Source organism: Moschus berezovskii, chromosome 5, assembly GCF_049115385.1.
Source record: "Moschus berezovskii isolate FMDL1 chromosome 5, NW_MosBer_1.0, whole genome shotgun sequence".
NCBI lineage: Eukaryota > Metazoa > Chordata > Mammalia > Artiodactyla > Moschidae > Moschus > Moschus berezovskii.
In genome coordinates, this window is record NC_142464.1 from 30,103,214 (window position 1) to 30,120,982 (window position 17,769).

The following is a 17,769-nucleotide window of genomic DNA, read 5'->3' on the forward strand; positions in this document are numbered from 1 at the left end:
AAGATTACTTTGAAAACTAGGAATAAAACTACCATATGACTCAGCAACCCCACTACTGGGCATACACCCTGAGGAGACCATAACTGAAAAAGACTCATATATTCTGATGTTCATTGCAGCACTATTTACAATAGCCAGGACATGAAGCAACCTAGATGTTCATCGACAGATGAATGGATAAAAAAGTTGTGGTACATATACACAACGGAATATTATTCAGCCATAAAAAGAAACACATTTGATTCAGTTCTAATGAGGTGGATGGACCTACAGCCTATTATACAGAGTGAAGTAAGTCAGAAAGAGAAAGACAAATAACTCATATTAAGACATATATAACGGAATTTAGAAAGATAGTGCTGATAAACCTATCTGCAGGGCATCAGTGGAGATGCAGACAAAGAGAACAGACTTGTGGACACAGAGCAGGAAGGAGAGGGTAGGAGAAATTGAGAGAGTAGCATTGCAGCATAAATATTGCCATATGTAAAATTAGATAGCTAGTAGAAATTTACTATATGACGCAGGGAGCTCAAATCTGGTGCTCCGTGACATCTTAGAGGGGTAGGGGGTTCCAGGGGGAGGGGACATACATATACCTATGGCTGATCAATGTTGATATATGGCAGAAACCAACACAATATCGTAAAGCAATTATCCTCCAACTAAAAATAAATTATTTTATTAAAAAGATTAAGCTGGAAGGTGAGAGGGGAAAGTGACATCAAGGCCATATTTTTCATGCTACAGGTTTTTTTAATCCATTTAACAACTGGAATCTATTGAAGTATTTGAGCAAGAGAATTGTAGGCGGACATCATTCTTTTTAAAATAACCTCACAGACCAGGGACTTGAGATAAGTAGGGTGTGTGCAAAACCTACAGTTGGGAACCAGTTAGGAGATTAGTCTAGCAGTGCAGGCAAGAGGGAAAGGTCCACTACAGTGTCAAAACTAGAGAGATGCATAGAGAAGTGAGCAATATTCAGTAAGTAAAACTGACAGGGCTTAATAATGGATTGAACTTGAAGGGTGAGGGAGTGCAAGGTATGAGGAGACTCCCGTGTTTCTGGCTTTTCAACTAGATTGACCATGATGCATTTCATGAGTTAGAGAACAATGAGATATAGGCTTAAAGGAAATCCACAGTTGATGTATATCTCATAAGTCAATGAGATAACTGCAGAGGAAATATCCATCAAAAAATAAGGGTGACTAAGAATCAAAACTGGATAGATTTAAATTTTTATTTCATAGATCTACAATGAAGAGATTGCAAAGGATATTGAAAATGAAAGGCGAAGGATGAAAGAAGAAAACCAGGAATGCATGTCTTCCTGGACGTTAAGGGACAAAATTAAATCAAGACAGTAAGTTTGTTCAATGGTGTTAATTGCTGCTGAAAAGTCAAGTTACATTAAATTTTAAAATGTTCATCAGATTTATTGGGAGGGACTTGTGCATAACTGATTTATATTTGTTTGTGTATTGATACTTAATAAGGTTGATGAAACTAAATGGCTCATCTCTGAAAAATAATAAGTTCTTAGAAGTTTAATTTTCCTTATCAAAGACTTATTTTATTTAATTTCCTATGTCCTGATACAGTTTAATGTAGAAGCATATTTCATGAATGCTAAACACAATTTAAACTTCCCAAATTATATTCCACTTTATTTCCTTATCTTATTATTAATACTATTTAATAAAGAGAACCACAAGAATTACAATGACTTTTAGTCAATGCAAACAAACACATTTTGCCACAAGGTTTTTTAGTCTTCTAATTTCCAAAGAAGTATGGAATATTTGGGGTTTGTTCCTACCTTGTTATTTATATGAATAAAGCTATGAAGGAACCTTGTTAACGGTGTTTGACTTGTGTTTTGTTTCTTAGGGTTGTTTCAAAATGCTCGTTATGATTGAAGATCTGAATGCTCTAAAGAATTAGACAGTAAAAGCAGAAGGCTGTACTTGGATGGCGTTGTTATAGACACCATTCACACCAGCACACAGACATCCTCTGCAAAGGGCAGTCAAAGCCAGCCCCAGCTTGACAAGAAGAAAGCAGATGCAAAGTGCAAGACAGACACTTTAGGAGAAATAAAACACTGAGGAAGTATTTACTTTCATCAAGTGAGCAGAAACTATAAATTAAGAAGTCATTAACAAAATATATTCTAAATAGTACCTAAACATAAATTAAAACATATGGGACCAATAACTATGAAAATAGACTAAGATGGCATATAAAATCAAGAATTGTAGAGAGATAACAGTATAGTTATATCACTGGCTATTTCAGAAATGCTCAGAAATGCCTTTTTTTCTTATAACAGCTGCTGTATCTACCATTAAAGCTAACTGATTTACTTGTTTTTCTCTAAGTAAATGGATGAGTGTACTAGCTGTGTGTTCTTGTTTGAGTCAATGATTTGTAACTGAGGTGAGTATAATCATTAAGTCTGAACTATCCTAATCAGGCATCATTAACCATTGCTTGACCATTACCGCAAGTAGAGACATAGCACACAGGAAATGTAACATCTAAACTTCAAAAGATTTGTTTTACTCTTATTGGTCCATCCCAATTAGGAGAACAAGCAATATGAAAAATGAATCCAGAAATACATCTTCAAATTGCATTTTGACTATTCTTTGTCTGATTAAAAATCTCTGATGGTTTTCTTCCTGATAGCTCAGTGGATAAAGAATCTTTCAAAAGCCCGCAATGCAGGAGACACAGGAGGCACAGGTTCTAACCCTGGGTTGGGAAGAACCCCTGGAGGAGATGGTAACCCAATCCAGTATTTTTGCCTGGAGAATCCCATGGACAGTGGAACCTGGTGGGCAACAGCCAAATCTCTGATCAGAAATACAAAACAAGTAATAAAACTGATCAAAGGTACATGAAACTTGAATCGCTTCCTTCTTCTCTGGGGGTAGAATTAAGAATCAGTGAAAATAAAATGGAAATAAAGGCTATATGGAAAGCCCATGTATTTGCAAGTCAATCCTCTTTAACGGAGAATGGTCATAGCTCTCAATCTAAATAAGCATTTTTTTTCTTGAATTACAATTATGGAATATTTGAGCTGGAAATTACCTTGGAGATCATATAATTAAACTTCACTGTTCACAGGAGGGAATTCCTTTAGCACTAGGGAAAATGAGCTCTTATGAAGTGATTACTTAATAAAAGAATCCAACTCCTGCTCCTGCCCTATCTAGAACTATTTCTCTTATGCCATACCGCCACAGTCCAGTAGGAAAAAGGAAAGATAATAAGTAGCCTTTTGAGAGAGGTAAGACCTTAAGTTGGAATCAAGATTGCTGGGAGAAATACCAATAACCTCAGATATGCAGATGACAACACCCTTATGGCAGAAAGCGAAGAGGAACTAAGAGGCTTCTTGATGAAAGTGAAAGAGGAGAGTGAAAAGGTTGGCTTGAAGCTCAACATTCAGAAAACAAAGATCATGGCATCTGGTCCTATCACTTCATGGGAAATAGATGGAAAACCAGTGGAAAGAGTGTCAGACTTTATTTTTTTGAACTCCAAAATCACTGCGGATGCTGACTGCAGCCATGAAATTAAAAGACGTTTACTCCTTGGCAGGAAAGTTATGACCAACCTAGATAGAATATTAAAAAGCAGAGACATTACTTTGCCAACCAAGGTCTGTCTAGTCAAGACTATGGTTTTTCCAGTGGTCACGTATGGATGTGAGAGTTGGACTGTGAAGAAAGCTGAGTGCAGAAGAATTGATGCTTTTGAACTGTGGTGTTGGAGAAGACTCTTGAGAGTCCCTTGGACTGCAAGGAGATCCAACCAGTCCATCCTAAAGGAGATCAGTCCTGGGTGTTCATTGGAAGGACTGATGCTAAAGCTGAAACTCCAATACTTTGGCCACCTCATGCAACGAGTTGACTCACTGGAAAAGTCTCTGATGCTGGGAAGGATTGGGGGCGGGAGGAGAAGGGGACGACAGAGAATGAGATGGCTGGATGGCATCACCAACTCGATGGATGTGAGTTTGAGTGAACTCTGGGAGTTGGTGATGGACAGGGAGGCCTGGCGTGCTGTGATTCATGGGGTCACAAAGAGTCGGACATGACTGAGCGACTGAACTGAACTGAAGACCTTAGGCATTTTTGAGTAATAAACCTCTCCTTAATGTTCATAAGAAAGGCAAGATTGGAATCAAAAATTTTACAGCCATTAAAAGTCAGTAATGAGGTATATTTTGGAAGCTTGATGTGCTGCAGCTCACGGGGGCGCAGAGTGTCGGACAGGACTTAGTGACCTAACAACAACAATGAAGCATGTGTGCATGGAGCTCATGACTGAGGCAGGATGTGAAGGAAAGTTTGTAGTACAAATTTGCCTAGCACTGTGAGCCTCTGAGAGTTCCTCACTTTCATAAGCATCAGATTCACTTATTCAATTTTATAAATAAATAGCAGTATAAGTTTTAAAAGGGAAGATTTCATTTCTCTCTTATTGGTATACTTATACTATAGTTTTTGACTTATTTTTTCAAATAGCACTAGGAAAAAAGGTATCACTCTTTTTTTTAAACCCTAAGTATCAGTTATGTCACATGCATCAGGAACAATAACTATGTGAAGAAACTGAGTATGCAAAGATGAAAAACACAATGCCACGCCTTAAAGATGAGGCAGTGGAGGGTAAATGGCTCAGTTCAGTTCAGTTCAGTTGCTCAGTTGTGTCCGACTCTCCACGACCCCATGAATCACAGCACGCCAGGCCTCCCTGTCCATCACCAACTCCCAGAGTTCACTCAAACTCACATCCATCGAGTCGGTGATGCCATCCAGCCATCTCATTCTCTGTCGTCCCCGTCTCCTCCCACCCCCAACCTTTCTAAGCATCAGACTATTTTCCAGTGAGTCAACTTGTCGCATGAGGTGGCCAAAGTATTGCAGTTTCAGCTTTAGCATCAGTCCCTCCAATGAACACCCAGGACTGATCTCCTTTAGAATGGACTGGTTGGATCTCCTTGCAGTACAAGGGACTCTCAAGAGTCTTCTCCAGCACCACAGTTCAAAAGCATCAATTCTTCGGCGATCAGCTTTCTTCACAGTCCAGCTCTCACATCCATACATGACCACGGGAAAAACCATAGCCTTGACTAGACGGACCTTTGTTGGCAAAGTAATGTCTCTGCTTTTTAATATGCTATCTAGGTTGGTCATAACTTTTCTTCCAAAGAGTAAGCGTCTTTTAATTTCCTGGCTGCAATCAGCATCTGCAGTGATTTTGGAGCCCAAAAAAATAAAGTCTGACACTGTTTCCACTGGTTTACCATCTATTTCCTATGAAGTGATAGGACCAGATGCCATGGTCTTTGTTTTCTGAATGTTGGGCTTCAAGCCAACCTTTTCACTCTCCTCTTTCACTTTCATCAAGAGGCTTTTGAGTTCCTCTTCACTTTCTGCCATAAGGGTAGTGTCATCTGCATATCTGAGGTTATTGATATTTCTCCCAGCAATCTTGATTCCAGCTTGTGTTTCTTCCACCCCAGCGTTCCTCATGATGTACTCTGCATATAAGTTAAATAAGCAAGGTGACAATATACAGCCTTGACGTACTCCTTTTCCTATTTGGAAGCAGTCTGTTGTTCCATGTCCAGTTCTGACTGTTGCTTCCTGACCTGCATACAGGTTTCTCAAGAGGCAGGTCAGGAGGTCTGGTATTCCCATCTCTTTCAGAAAGTTCCACAGTTTATTGTGATCCACATAGTCAAAGGCTTTGGCATAGTCAATGAAGCAGAAATAGATGTTTTTCTGGAACTCTCTTGCTTTCTCCATGATCCAGCGGATGTTGGCAATTTGATCTCTGGTGCCTTTGCCTTTTCTAAAACCTGCTTGAACATCTGGGAGTTCACGGTTCACATATTGCTGAAGCCTGGCTTGGAGAATTTTGAGCATGACTTTACTAGCGTGTGAGATGAGTGCAATTGTGCAGTAGTTTGAGCATTCTTTGGCATTGCCTTTCTTTGGGATTGGAATGAAGACTGACCTTTTCCAGTCCTGTGGCCACTGCTGAGTTTTCCAAATTTGCTGGCATATTGAGTGCAGCACTTTCACAGCATCATTTTCAAGATTTGAAATAGCTCAACTGGAATTCCATCACCTCCACTAGCTTTGTTCGTAGTGATGCTTTCTAAGGCCCACTTGACGTCACATTCCAAGATGTCTGGCTCTAGGTCAGTGATCACGTTATTGTGACTATCTTGGTCGTGAAGATCTTTTTTGTACAGTTCTTCTGTGTCTTCTTGCCACCTCTTCTTAATATCTTCTGCTTCTGTTAGGTCCATACCATTTCTGTCCTTTATCGAGCCCATCTTTGCATGAAATGTTCCCTTGGAATCTCTAATTTTCTTGAAGAGATCTCTTGTTTTTCCTATTCTGTTGTTTTCCTCTATTTCTTTGCATTGATCGCTGAGGAAGGCTTTCTTATCTCTCCTTGCTATTCTTTGGAACTCTGCATTCAGATGCTTATATCTTTCCTTTTCTCCTTTGCTTTTCGCTTCTCTTCTTTTCACAGCTATTTGTAAGGCCTCCTCAGACAGCCATTTTGCTTTGTTGCATTTCTTTTCCATGGGGATGGTCTTGATCCCTGTCTCCTGTACAATGTCACGAACCTCCGTCCAGAGTTCATCAGGCACTCTATCTATCAGATCTAGTCCCTTAAATCTATTTCTCACTTCCACTGTATAATCATAAGGGATTTGATTTAGGTCATATCTGAATGGTCTAGTGGTTTTCCCTACTTTCTTCAATTTAAGTCTGAATTTGGCAATAAGGAGTTCATGATCTGAGCCACAGTCAGCTCCTGGTAAATGGCTCACTGTGTGTTAGAAGAACGCCCCATCCTGGGTGGCTAGAACACAAGAATATTGGAGGAAATTAAGGAGACAACGAGGCATGCTGAGGACTCTGAAGCCTTATGTGTCTATCAACCTTTTGAGAGAGGCTAGGCAATGGCACCCCACTCCAGTACTCTTGCCTGGAAAATCCCATGGATGTAGGAGCCTTGTAGGCTGCAATCCATGGGGTCGCGAAGAGTCGGACACAACTGAGCGACTTCACTTTCACTTTTCACTTCAATGCATTGGAGAAGGAAATTGCAACCCACTCCAGTGTTCTTGCCTGGAGAATCCCAGGGATGGGGGAGCCTAGTGGGCTGCTGTCTATGGTGTTGCACAGAGTTGGACATGACTGAAGCGTCTTAGCAGCAGCAGGACTTAAAAAAAAAAAAAAAGTTAAGAGGCCTGGAAGTTCCCAGTTTCTTTCAGTAGGAAGCATCTTCTGAAGACCTCTTTAAGGGAGATAACCACTGATGCTTAAGCTTTAACTGAAGAAACCAACCTGTAAAGGAACTGAAAAAAAACAGTAGGAAATTCCTCATGATGTAAGAGTTCTCTTAGTCCATATCCTCCACTTCAACCCTATGTGGCTTCACAGTGTATTAAATATTTGTAGGCAGTAAACCAAAGATTGGATAATACATACAATTTAATAAAAAGTGGCAATGAAGTGCACGTAACACGAAGATGAAAATAAGATTTCAATAGGTACAAAGTAAAATATGCAAGATGATAAACATATTCAACGTAATATACCTTTTAATCAATAAGAATGACAACTAATAAAAATTATTTGATACTATTCCAAAAACTCTCTTGATAAACATGAGCCTAACGCTTTGATCAATAATTGCTATTATAGTTTAGCATTCTGACCTAGTTTGGTTTTTATATCTAGTTGTTCCTATATAAAGGTAAATTTATTGTTGCCCCTAGATAATTTTGTAAATAAGATGGAAGTCTCAAAGGTTTTAATTATCTCAGTTAAATAGATGTTTCTAGTTTTTCAAATACGAATACTTGAATTCTAGTCATCTTCCCCAAATAGGGCTTTGGACTTTTTCATCTGAATTCACTGTTCCAGGTGATGGTCTGGAAATTGTCCCTTTATAAGGCTATGTGCTGGGGTTTAGTATTTATGCACAAAAATACAAAATGATTTAGTAAGCAGTTAGGTAAAAAGCTGGTTTAGCTAAAGTCTTCTGAAACCTAATAGACATCTTCAAAATAAACTAAGAAAATAAAATTTCTCATTATCATTTCTTTCCTCAAATTCACAGAATGATCATTTTGTTATATGCCCTACAGTTTTTAAATGATAATAGAAATTCTCTTACCACAAATTTGAGGATTACTGAAAACTAAAATCCATAGATTTCTCATTATTATTCCTTTCCTCAAGTTTCCAGAATGTTCATGTTATTAAATGCCCAAGAGCTTTGAAATGATTATAGGAAGTATCTAATTACTAGTTTTAAGGATTACTTAAATCACATATGCCATTAACATTTACAAGAAAACTCAGGATAGCTCTTTTAGTATACCATTTCAGCTAGGTAGGTAGGATATTAAAAAAACCACACAACCCTTAAATCTACTGGTACATGTCCTCACAGATATACAATAACTATGATGAATAAAATTCCACGGTATGCTGTTCTCTGAGTAGAGACGGTCAGTGGGCTATCTGTGACACACACGAATTTCCCAGTTTTAGTCGTTGAGAAGCACACGCGAGACATAGTAGTATTGTATGCTGGAGAGGAAAAGCAAAACTTTTACAACTTTCAGAATATAACCGACACGAGAGCAAAGCACAATGTCAAAAGGAGCAAACAAAAGCCCATAAGGAGAAACACAGTGTGGGGTGGGACGCGTCCTCTGAGGCCGAGTAACCCTAAAACACAGCAAGGTTCCTTTGTGCCCCTGCAGTTCCTTGTTTTTAATCAAGGGTGGAGTCCGATCTTTACCATCTCAGCAAATTCACGGTAGGGACACCTCACATGGTCCAGATGCCAATGGATGAGATGAAACCCATGACATACCTAGTCCAAGATGTAAAGGAAACTGAGTGACATATAGCCTTCCCTTCTGTCAGGATTGTGATGGTGTAGCTTGGTCTGGTCTGAAATCTCAGTCTCAGAATCTGTTTAACTTAAATCCACAACAAGTGTAGGTCCTTTTATGATAATAGCGAAAACTCTAAAATATCTTAAATTGTATACATTAATCCAAATCTCTTAATGTTTCTTAACAAGCTGCAGTCTACTATCACCAACTTAGAATAATTCTACCTCTCAGGACTTAGACCTCAGGTTTAAAGTGTCTCCCAAGAGTGAAAACCTGAATCAAGCTGTGACTGCCTGCAATCCCCCTTTCACTACGCACCAGGGCTCGGTGGAGGAACCCTTCCTCACCTCTCATTTCTGACACTGAGGGTAGAAATGAAACAGATTATTTTTCTAGTTATTGAAAAACTACTCAAAAAAAGTTTGTGCTCATTCAAAGCTACAGAAGAAATCATGACTTGGATATTTGAAACATTCTGAAAAACTGTTTGAGTCATAAATTACATTTCATTTTCACTATACACAAAATATTTTTTTGCTCCCCAAAGGCAAAATCAACAGAAATATGTGTTTTGGGGACTACTTTACTTCTATGCTGACTGAATACCTTATAATGCAATATAACGCTTCATTAGTCATTTTGTAGTGAATGCAGTTTTTAAAGTAGAGAATAAGGTAGACATGTCACAGGAAAATGAAAAAAAAAATCTGTATTTCAAGCTGTTACTTTTATTTTTGCTTTGCAATTACAATATAGACATTTTGTCAAATGTCCTCAGGCTCCTCAGTTTGACAAATGGTATTCTACTCTCTATTCTCTAGGACATTTTTACCTTTTCCATTGTTATATCATTCATAAAGGAGAATTCTAATAGAAAAAAATGTGTCACACAAAACAAATAACAAAGCCACCAGTTCCAAACTAGTTTAAACAGTAAGGCTTCCTGACAACCTGTCAACACCATTACCACTGATGGTTTTGTTACAAACCTAAGGGAGTGTTTCGTGGTAAATCTAAAGATGACATGTGCAGTTCAACTACCTCTTTCTTCACCTTTCCTCTGGTCCACCTCTTCCTTCCCCCAGAAAAACCAAGGCAATTAAGCAAGGTTGTAGTTCTAATTATCAAATAGCTGTTAAATGAAATGACAGTTTTTTCAGTGAAGATTTGATGTAATAAGCATATAAAGAAGTCCCACATTAAGCAAGCTTTCTACTAAAAGTGGATCATGTAACAACAACAACAAATGCAGAAATTAAATGAACGGCTTACAATGAATCAAAATGCACATTTTACCTTCTCAGTCCATCAGGGCAGGACAATCAACGTATCTACCATTCACTGGAAAATGTCCAAACTAAGGGCCCTGGATAGGACTGTAAACTCCACAGCAAGTCATCACTGCCAAGTACCACTATGTCACACCAGAGAAAAAAAACCTGAAAACTCCTCTTTGTAGAGTTTCCAGAAAAGTTAAGCTTTTCTGGAATTTAAAATAAATGTTATTAATTTAAAGAAATAACTTTCACTGTCAGAAGAGAGTGATAAATGAAACTAAGAAAAAAAATACACTGAGCTTGGAAATGTCCTCATGAAAATAACAATTTCCAGGTTAACACCACACACTTCCGTTTTGGTGGTATTCTTGACTTGTCTGAATCATTAACTTCAAAACTTCTTTTATTTTGTATTACCCACATCTGGCTAAAGAGAAAATTCATTGTTTAAGAGTTCACTTTAATCCTTTTGTCTTTATCTGGTCTGCAACAGCTTTAAAATGAGCCCATCAGAGTAGCCTTAATACTTTGTAATGGATAACCTGTTGTGACATCATCTGGAATGACTTGACTTATACTAATTTATATACATTTCTGCATCACAGAGGTCAATTTCTTCCTTTCCTATTGATCAGTAATTCATTTTATTCAACCAGCATTCAGGCTTTATACTAAAGTATGCATTCATTTATTCTACATTAGCTCTTTGACTTATTATAGACTTCATGGAAAGATCAACTTACCTGATACACACCATCTCTTGGACCTGGCGCTCCCAACAGGCATTTCATAGCCTTTGGGGTTGTATAGTATTTAATCTCTGCTGTGGCCTTAATGATTCCATCACAGTAGACATCAACATTGACAGAGCCAGCAGGAAAATCTGATAAAATACAAATAAGATGAGCTGAGTATATAAATGGATGTACCATATTATTATCTCTTAGAGAATATGAAGTCATGTTTTAAGAATTCATAACAATTTTACTAACATTTAACATGTAATTGTTTTCTTTTTTTATCCTTAGCAGTTAGAAATCACAAAACAAAACATATACTTTTGCAATTAATTATTAAAAAATACTTAACAGATAAAACATACCTTAAAATCATAATGAAAGCAAAGCAATAAATCTTTTCTCCTTACCCTCTAACTTCCATTTTTGTGGAGCAATCTATAAACATTTCTATGTAATACTTCAGAATTTAGAACAGTAAAGTTATTCATTAAAAGTTAGGCATTTGTTACTAATCTGAGAAAGAACGTTCCCAATAATTTTCGGAAAGTTTCTTTAAAATTGTTTGGCAAAAGAAAGAGTAGAGTTGATTGAAATTACAAAAACTTTTATTCAATTTATTACATTGAAAAACCATCAGGAAGGCAAGGTTTCCATTCCATTCCGTCGCTCAGTCGTGTCCGACTCTTTGCGACCCCGTGGACTGTAGCCTACCAGGCTTCTCCGTCCATGGGATTCTCCAGGCAAGAATACTGGAGTGGGTTACCATTTCCTTCTCCAGGGGATCTTCCCGACCCAGGGATCGAACCCGGGTCTCCCTCATTGGAGGCAGACACTTTAACCTCTGAGCCACCAGGTTTAGTACCCTATTATTTCAGTGCCATTTATACCAATCATGAGTCGGACACGACTGAGCGACTGAACTAAACTGAACTATACCAACCATTCAGCCTTTGTGTGAACAAGCTGTTCAAAGTGACTGACTGATACTCTGCATTGTAAATTCCGCTGTAACACATCAACAAATATACAGTTACCTAAGACTGCTCAGCCCTCCATGAAAGGATAACACCAAATAATCACTTCAATGGAAAGTTGTGTTTTATTGTAACAAAAGTAAACAAAATTTAGCTCTTTAAACTCATTCACAGAGCACAGTTCAAAAACTTTCACTCTTTGTCACAGAGATATTTCCTAGATTCTCTTGAAAAATTGTCACCCAAACTTCTGTGGTTTGGAATAAGCCATTAAGTACAAGCCATCTGATGAAACCACCTGATGAAATGTTAAATATTTTAAAGTTCTGAAGGTTTAAGCATTCACTTCAGTTGCTCAGTCGTGTCCGACTCTTTGCGACCCCATGAATCACAACATACAACCTTGACGCACTCCTTTTCCTATTTGGAACCAGTCTGTTGTTTCATGTCCAGTTCTAACTGTTGCTTCCTGACCTGCATATAGGTTTCTCAAGAGGCAGGTCAGGTGGTCTGACATTCCCATCTCTTTCAGAATTTTCCAGAGTTTATTGTGATCCACACAGTCAAAGGCTTTGACATAGTCAATAAAGCAGAAATAGATGTTTTTCTGGAACTCTCTTGCTTTTTCGATGATCCAGCAGATGTTTAAGCATTAGTTTTACTTTATCTCCTGAAGAAGTTAAAGGACCTCTCAAAATATTGCTTAGGGAAATTTGAAGCCAAAATAACAATCTTAGATTTAATGAGATCAAGAAGCTGAAGTTCCTCTTCTCTTATTTCTTGACCAGACACTTAACCTGCATTACTAAAAAAAAAAAATGTAGAAAAGTTCCCCCTTCCAAAAGTTAAGTATTCATCCAATAGAGAATGTAACAGAAATCTCAAAACCTGGAAGCACTACAGTATACCTCATCAGCTACAGCTGTGTGTGTATATAGTTAGGGGGCTCTGGAGTTACTGGAGTGAAATCAAATCAATTTCAGTAGATTTTACAAAGACGATCTTGAGAGCAAATATTGGTTTTGTTTATCAGAAAACAAATCAGGAGTTTTATGATGGGATGTTAATCTTCTGAAAAGTCAGATGATAAATCATGAAAGATACATGGTGAGAAATTGCTTAGTATAGGATATTTAAAATACTCTAATTTCTTTAGAATTTAACATGAGAATAGACTGATAGATTCCTGATGTCATGAGTCATTTGTTGACTCAAAATTTTACCATTAGATCAATTGATAATGATGTTGATTTTAGAGAAATCCTCCAAAAAGATGCCATTTGAAGTACTGCTTTTGCTGTATACACTTTCATATCTATTGAATGTCATTTATTCAATCAAGACCTAATTACTGTTTTCATCAATATATCAGGAAGGACTTCTATGGCTTCCTCTGGTAGAAAAACCCTGCTTAGTAACATACTAATTGAATTGGCTTTTTCCTGACCAGTACTCTGTGGTCACTATGATGTCTACATTGTATAGCTATTCAGTAAGAATGAAAAACCAATTAATTTAAAGACTCAACAGAAGAGAGGGAAAGTGAGTTCTGTTGTTTACTATCTAGACAAAGTAGGCAAGTGACATTTAACACCAGAATTACACACAAATGCAGGTCAAGATCACCAAACTAAGGAAGCGTATGAGAGTCAATTATGAAGATGAAAAAGGACGTATCGTGGAAGGAAAAGATGGAACTCCCTACCTCCATCAGACATAGATACATAATAAAACATACTTACAGAGGAGCAATGGTTAAAAACGAACTCTATTTAAATTTTAAATATCAAGTTCTAGGCTATTCAAGAATCTCTGATAACCCTCTCTGTCTCCACTATTTAAGTGGTCTATCTTTCCAGGTGGGGCTTCCCTAGTGGCTCAGATGGTAAAGATTCTGCCTGCAATACGGGAGACCCAGGTTTGATCCCTGGGTCAGGAAGATCCCCTGGAGAAGGGAAAGGCTACCCACTCCAGCATTCTGGCCTGGAGAATTCCATGGATGGAGGAGCCTGGCGGGCTACTGTCCATGGAGTTACAAGAAGTCAGACGCTACTAAGTGACCAACACACACACACACCCCTTTCCAGGGGAGGAACAACTTAATTTATGGGAAATATAAGGTATTTCTGAATATCAGAACTATATTCACTATTTCCATAAAATATATATATTTCACAAATCCATTAACTTAATAGATTTTTGCTTTCTGTTTTCCTTTGTCTGAGAAGTTGTGTTCCTTTATTAACCAAATCTAGCACTTTACAATATAGTAAATTTTGAATCAATCCACATAAAGCTTCTATAGGGACGGAAATAAACATAATACTTTTGATTGGAAATTATTATTAAATAAATATTGGTGGCTTCAAAATCTTAGTCACACCTAAAAATTACTACCAATTTAATACATGTTAAAACCACCTTCCTGAAGTATGATATTTAGAATAATTTCTTAACAGTTGTTATTTTTCTATGTTCAGCATACTTAGCACATCCTAAAGTATTTCCTTGCTTTTTCAATGAAATATGAAATTATAATTTACATTATCCAGAACACAGCTTCTTAATTAATCAAGAAATTCTCTCTCTTTGTGGATACATTTTACATTCCTTTCAACTTTTAATTGATTGTCCCCCTGCTGTGTAAAATAATTTTCTGCCTGAGATGCAGGTACCAGAGGAATACTTTCTTCTTTCTGAGTTAAAATTATTTAATATTTCTCATTAAAGCCTTCACATGTATTTTTATAAGTTTTGGCAAAAGCCGACTACAGAAGCTTCGAATTCTTGTAACACAAAACAGTACCTGTCAGAGATGAATCTGTGGACATCACTAGGAAGGTGCGTTTTTTAGAAAGTGAAGTCACATGAGCACTTTTTCTAGAGTGGAAAGAGACCAACAGAGGGAGGCCACCTCCTGAATTTGAAACATCAGTATTCTTCCAAAGAACCCTGAGAGTAGAGAAGTGTCCCTGGTATGTTTCCACTTCAGGGTTCAGTTCAGTTCAGTTCAGTTGCTCAGTCGTGTCCGACTCTTTGCGACCCCATGAATCACAGCACGCCAGGCCTCCCTGTCCATCACCAACTCCCGGAGTTCACTCAAACCCATGTCCATCAAGTCAGTGATGCCATCCAGCCATTTCATTCTCTGTCGTCCCCTTCTCCTCCTGTCCCCAATCCCTCCCAGCATCTAGCTCCTTCACTTTAATTTGGTATTCAAAGAAGCAGAACAAAAAATATTTTAAGCCTTAAATATGTTTACACTAGTATTAGATGGTATGAGACACTAATTGAGATCATTTCCTGCCCTGGAAGTCATCAGTAGGTACAGGAATTATATGTGAGATATTCAGAACCCAGAGTGCTCCTGAGCATGGGTGCCCAAGACTGAAAGGGGACAAATTTCATATCAAGGGATATGAACACAGGAGGAGGGAGTGGGCAATATGAGGAGTACAGTATTTATAGAGAAAGATGCTTCGTCAATTCTCTCCCAAAAGGAAGAGAAGGAAGCTTTAAAGCCACTCAAGTTTACGAGATGTGTTAGAGGGACAGACCAATACTTTGTTCGTCAGCTGGATGTCTCAGTGGTGTCTCATATATTATCTCCCTTATCTCCAAACATCCTACACATGAGTACTTAAAATACAAGTACAGAAGTTGTTTTATCAGTAAGAAAGCTGAGTATAGAAAGATCAAGAGACTTGTCTAAAGTTTCCCAGTAAATGGCTCGATACAGAATAAAAACAGCTCTTTTGGCCGCCAGTTAAGTATTTCCTTAACTTCACTGCAGATTCTGCACAGAGAGCTAGCCTGCAAGGGCACGCTGGGTACTCCCTGTTACTCTGCAGCTGGTGTAGAGACAAGGGAACTCCAGTGTACGGTCAGTGCTGTCCAATCAAACTTCCTGAGATGATGGATATGTTCCAGTGAAGCACCTGAAATATGGTTAGTGCAACTGGATTCTAAACTTTATTTAATTATAATAAAGTTTCAATAACCAGATGTGGCCAGTGGCTACCATACTGGCTGGTGCAGCTGCAAAACAGTTTCTCCAGCTATGGTTTGTGACCCACTAGTTCATCATGACATCAATTTAGGAGGTTCTGAATAACAGTGAAAAAACAAAGAAAAGAAAAAAAAATGTTTCTCTCTACTTACACTACCCATATGTTCTTGCATGTTGTCTACTTTTCCATTACAGGCCTTAACATATTAATAATAGTTGTATAAAATTCCCTGTCTGATAATTCCAACATCTGTCTCATACCTGTCTGGTCTGATGTGCGTTTTCTCTCTCTGGACTGTTTTCTGCTTGATTTCTGGCACGTCTTGTAATTTCTTGTCGAAAAGCAGATATGTTGTTTGGGGTGACAAGTGAAAGTGAAAGTTGCTCAGTCGTGTCCAACTCCTTGTGACCCCATGGACTGTAGCCCACCAGGCTTCTCTGTCCACGGGATTCCTCAGGCAAGAATACTGGAGTGGGTTGCCATTTCCTTCTCCAGGGGATCTTCCCAACCGAGGGACTGAATCTGGGTCTACCATATTGCACGCAGATTTTTTACTGACTGAGCCACCAGGGTTATTTGTTTGGGGTCTAAGAAGTAAAATAGGTAAGGGTGTAGTGAGAGGAATCTATCTAGAGTTGGACTGTATCCACGGTTCGTGTAGTGGTCAGTGCCAAAGTCTTCGACATCCTTTCTTGTCCTTGTTTTCTCTCTTGATCTTGTGCTTCCCTAAGCACTGCTCCTCAGAAAGACACTGCATCTTGCACACTTTCAACTGTAGCCACTGTCATTACACTGCTGTGGTAATCGTCATGTTGGGCGGAGGGGAGCACTTTAATCTTATGATTCTCAGTCTTTTAGTGGGCCTGTGTCTTTTGCTGTGACCTCTACTAGCGTTTCTGCCATGCTATAGCTTTCTTTCTCCCCACTTAAATGAGACAGACAGGCTAGAGGGGGCTCCCTTCCTCAGATAGGATGAGACTCTGGTAAACTGTTTCCCCCTGAAAAGTAGACCTTCGTTATGGAGAACACATGGAGAGTATTTCCCCTTGATTCTGCTTCCTCTGACCCAGCAGAATCTTCCAGATCTTTCTCAGAGCTTCACTGTATGAATCTGATGGGATTCCTGGAGATAAATTCCACAAAATTATACATGTCTCATAAGACAACTCAGTGGTAAAGAATCCATTCACCTGTCAATGCAGGAGACTCAGGTTTGATCCCTGGGTTGGGAAGATCCCCTGGAGAAGGAAATGGCAACCCACTCCAGTATTTTTGCCTTGAAAATCCCATGGACAGAGGAGCCTGCTGGGCTACAGTCCATGGGGTCACAAAGAGTCGGACATGAATGAGCACACAGCACACATAAGCTGGCAGACTCCAGGAGTTTCTTACTTTCAAGCTAGTTCACACTTAACCTTCAGCAATTCATGAGAATTACCATTGAGGTGTTCTTACCAGTTTATGGCTCCAGAGACTTCTGCTCCAGGTAAGCAGATCTTAGATGTCACTCTAGATTTACCTTTCTCTCCACATTTTGTAATGGTTGTTTGCCCTCCAACTTCAGTTCTCCAACGAGTTCAAGAAAAGTCACTGATTTTCAGTTTGTTCAGTTTTTTCTTGTTGTAAGAATGGGAGTGGCAACTTTCAAGCTCTTTACATGTCATGGATGAAACCATTAGTCTAAATATTGCTTTTAAAACCTTTGTTTTCATTGTGCATTCATGCACACATACTGCATTATAATGTAAGATGTAGTTCTTGCTAGGGTTCAAAAATTTTTAAGAAACAGTACCACAAGGCAGA

General features: G+C 38.5%; 1 protein-coding gene across 9 annotated transcripts in view; it reads right to left on the bottom strand.

Moving 5' to 3' along the window:
* BANK1 (B cell scaffold protein with ankyrin repeats 1) overlaps positions 1 to 17,769 on the bottom strand; it is a 360,244-nt gene that overhangs the window by 209,443 nt on the left and 133,032 nt on the right. For all 9 annotated transcript variants that reach the window (XM_088836208.1, XM_088836207.1, XM_088836203.1 and 6 more), the window contains one exon: positions 10,986 to 11,125. In XM_088836208.1, coding sequence (XP_088692334.1) covers positions 10,986 to 11,125 — 140 coding nt within the window. The remainder of the gene's footprint in view (positions 1 to 10,985; positions 11,126 to 17,769) is intronic.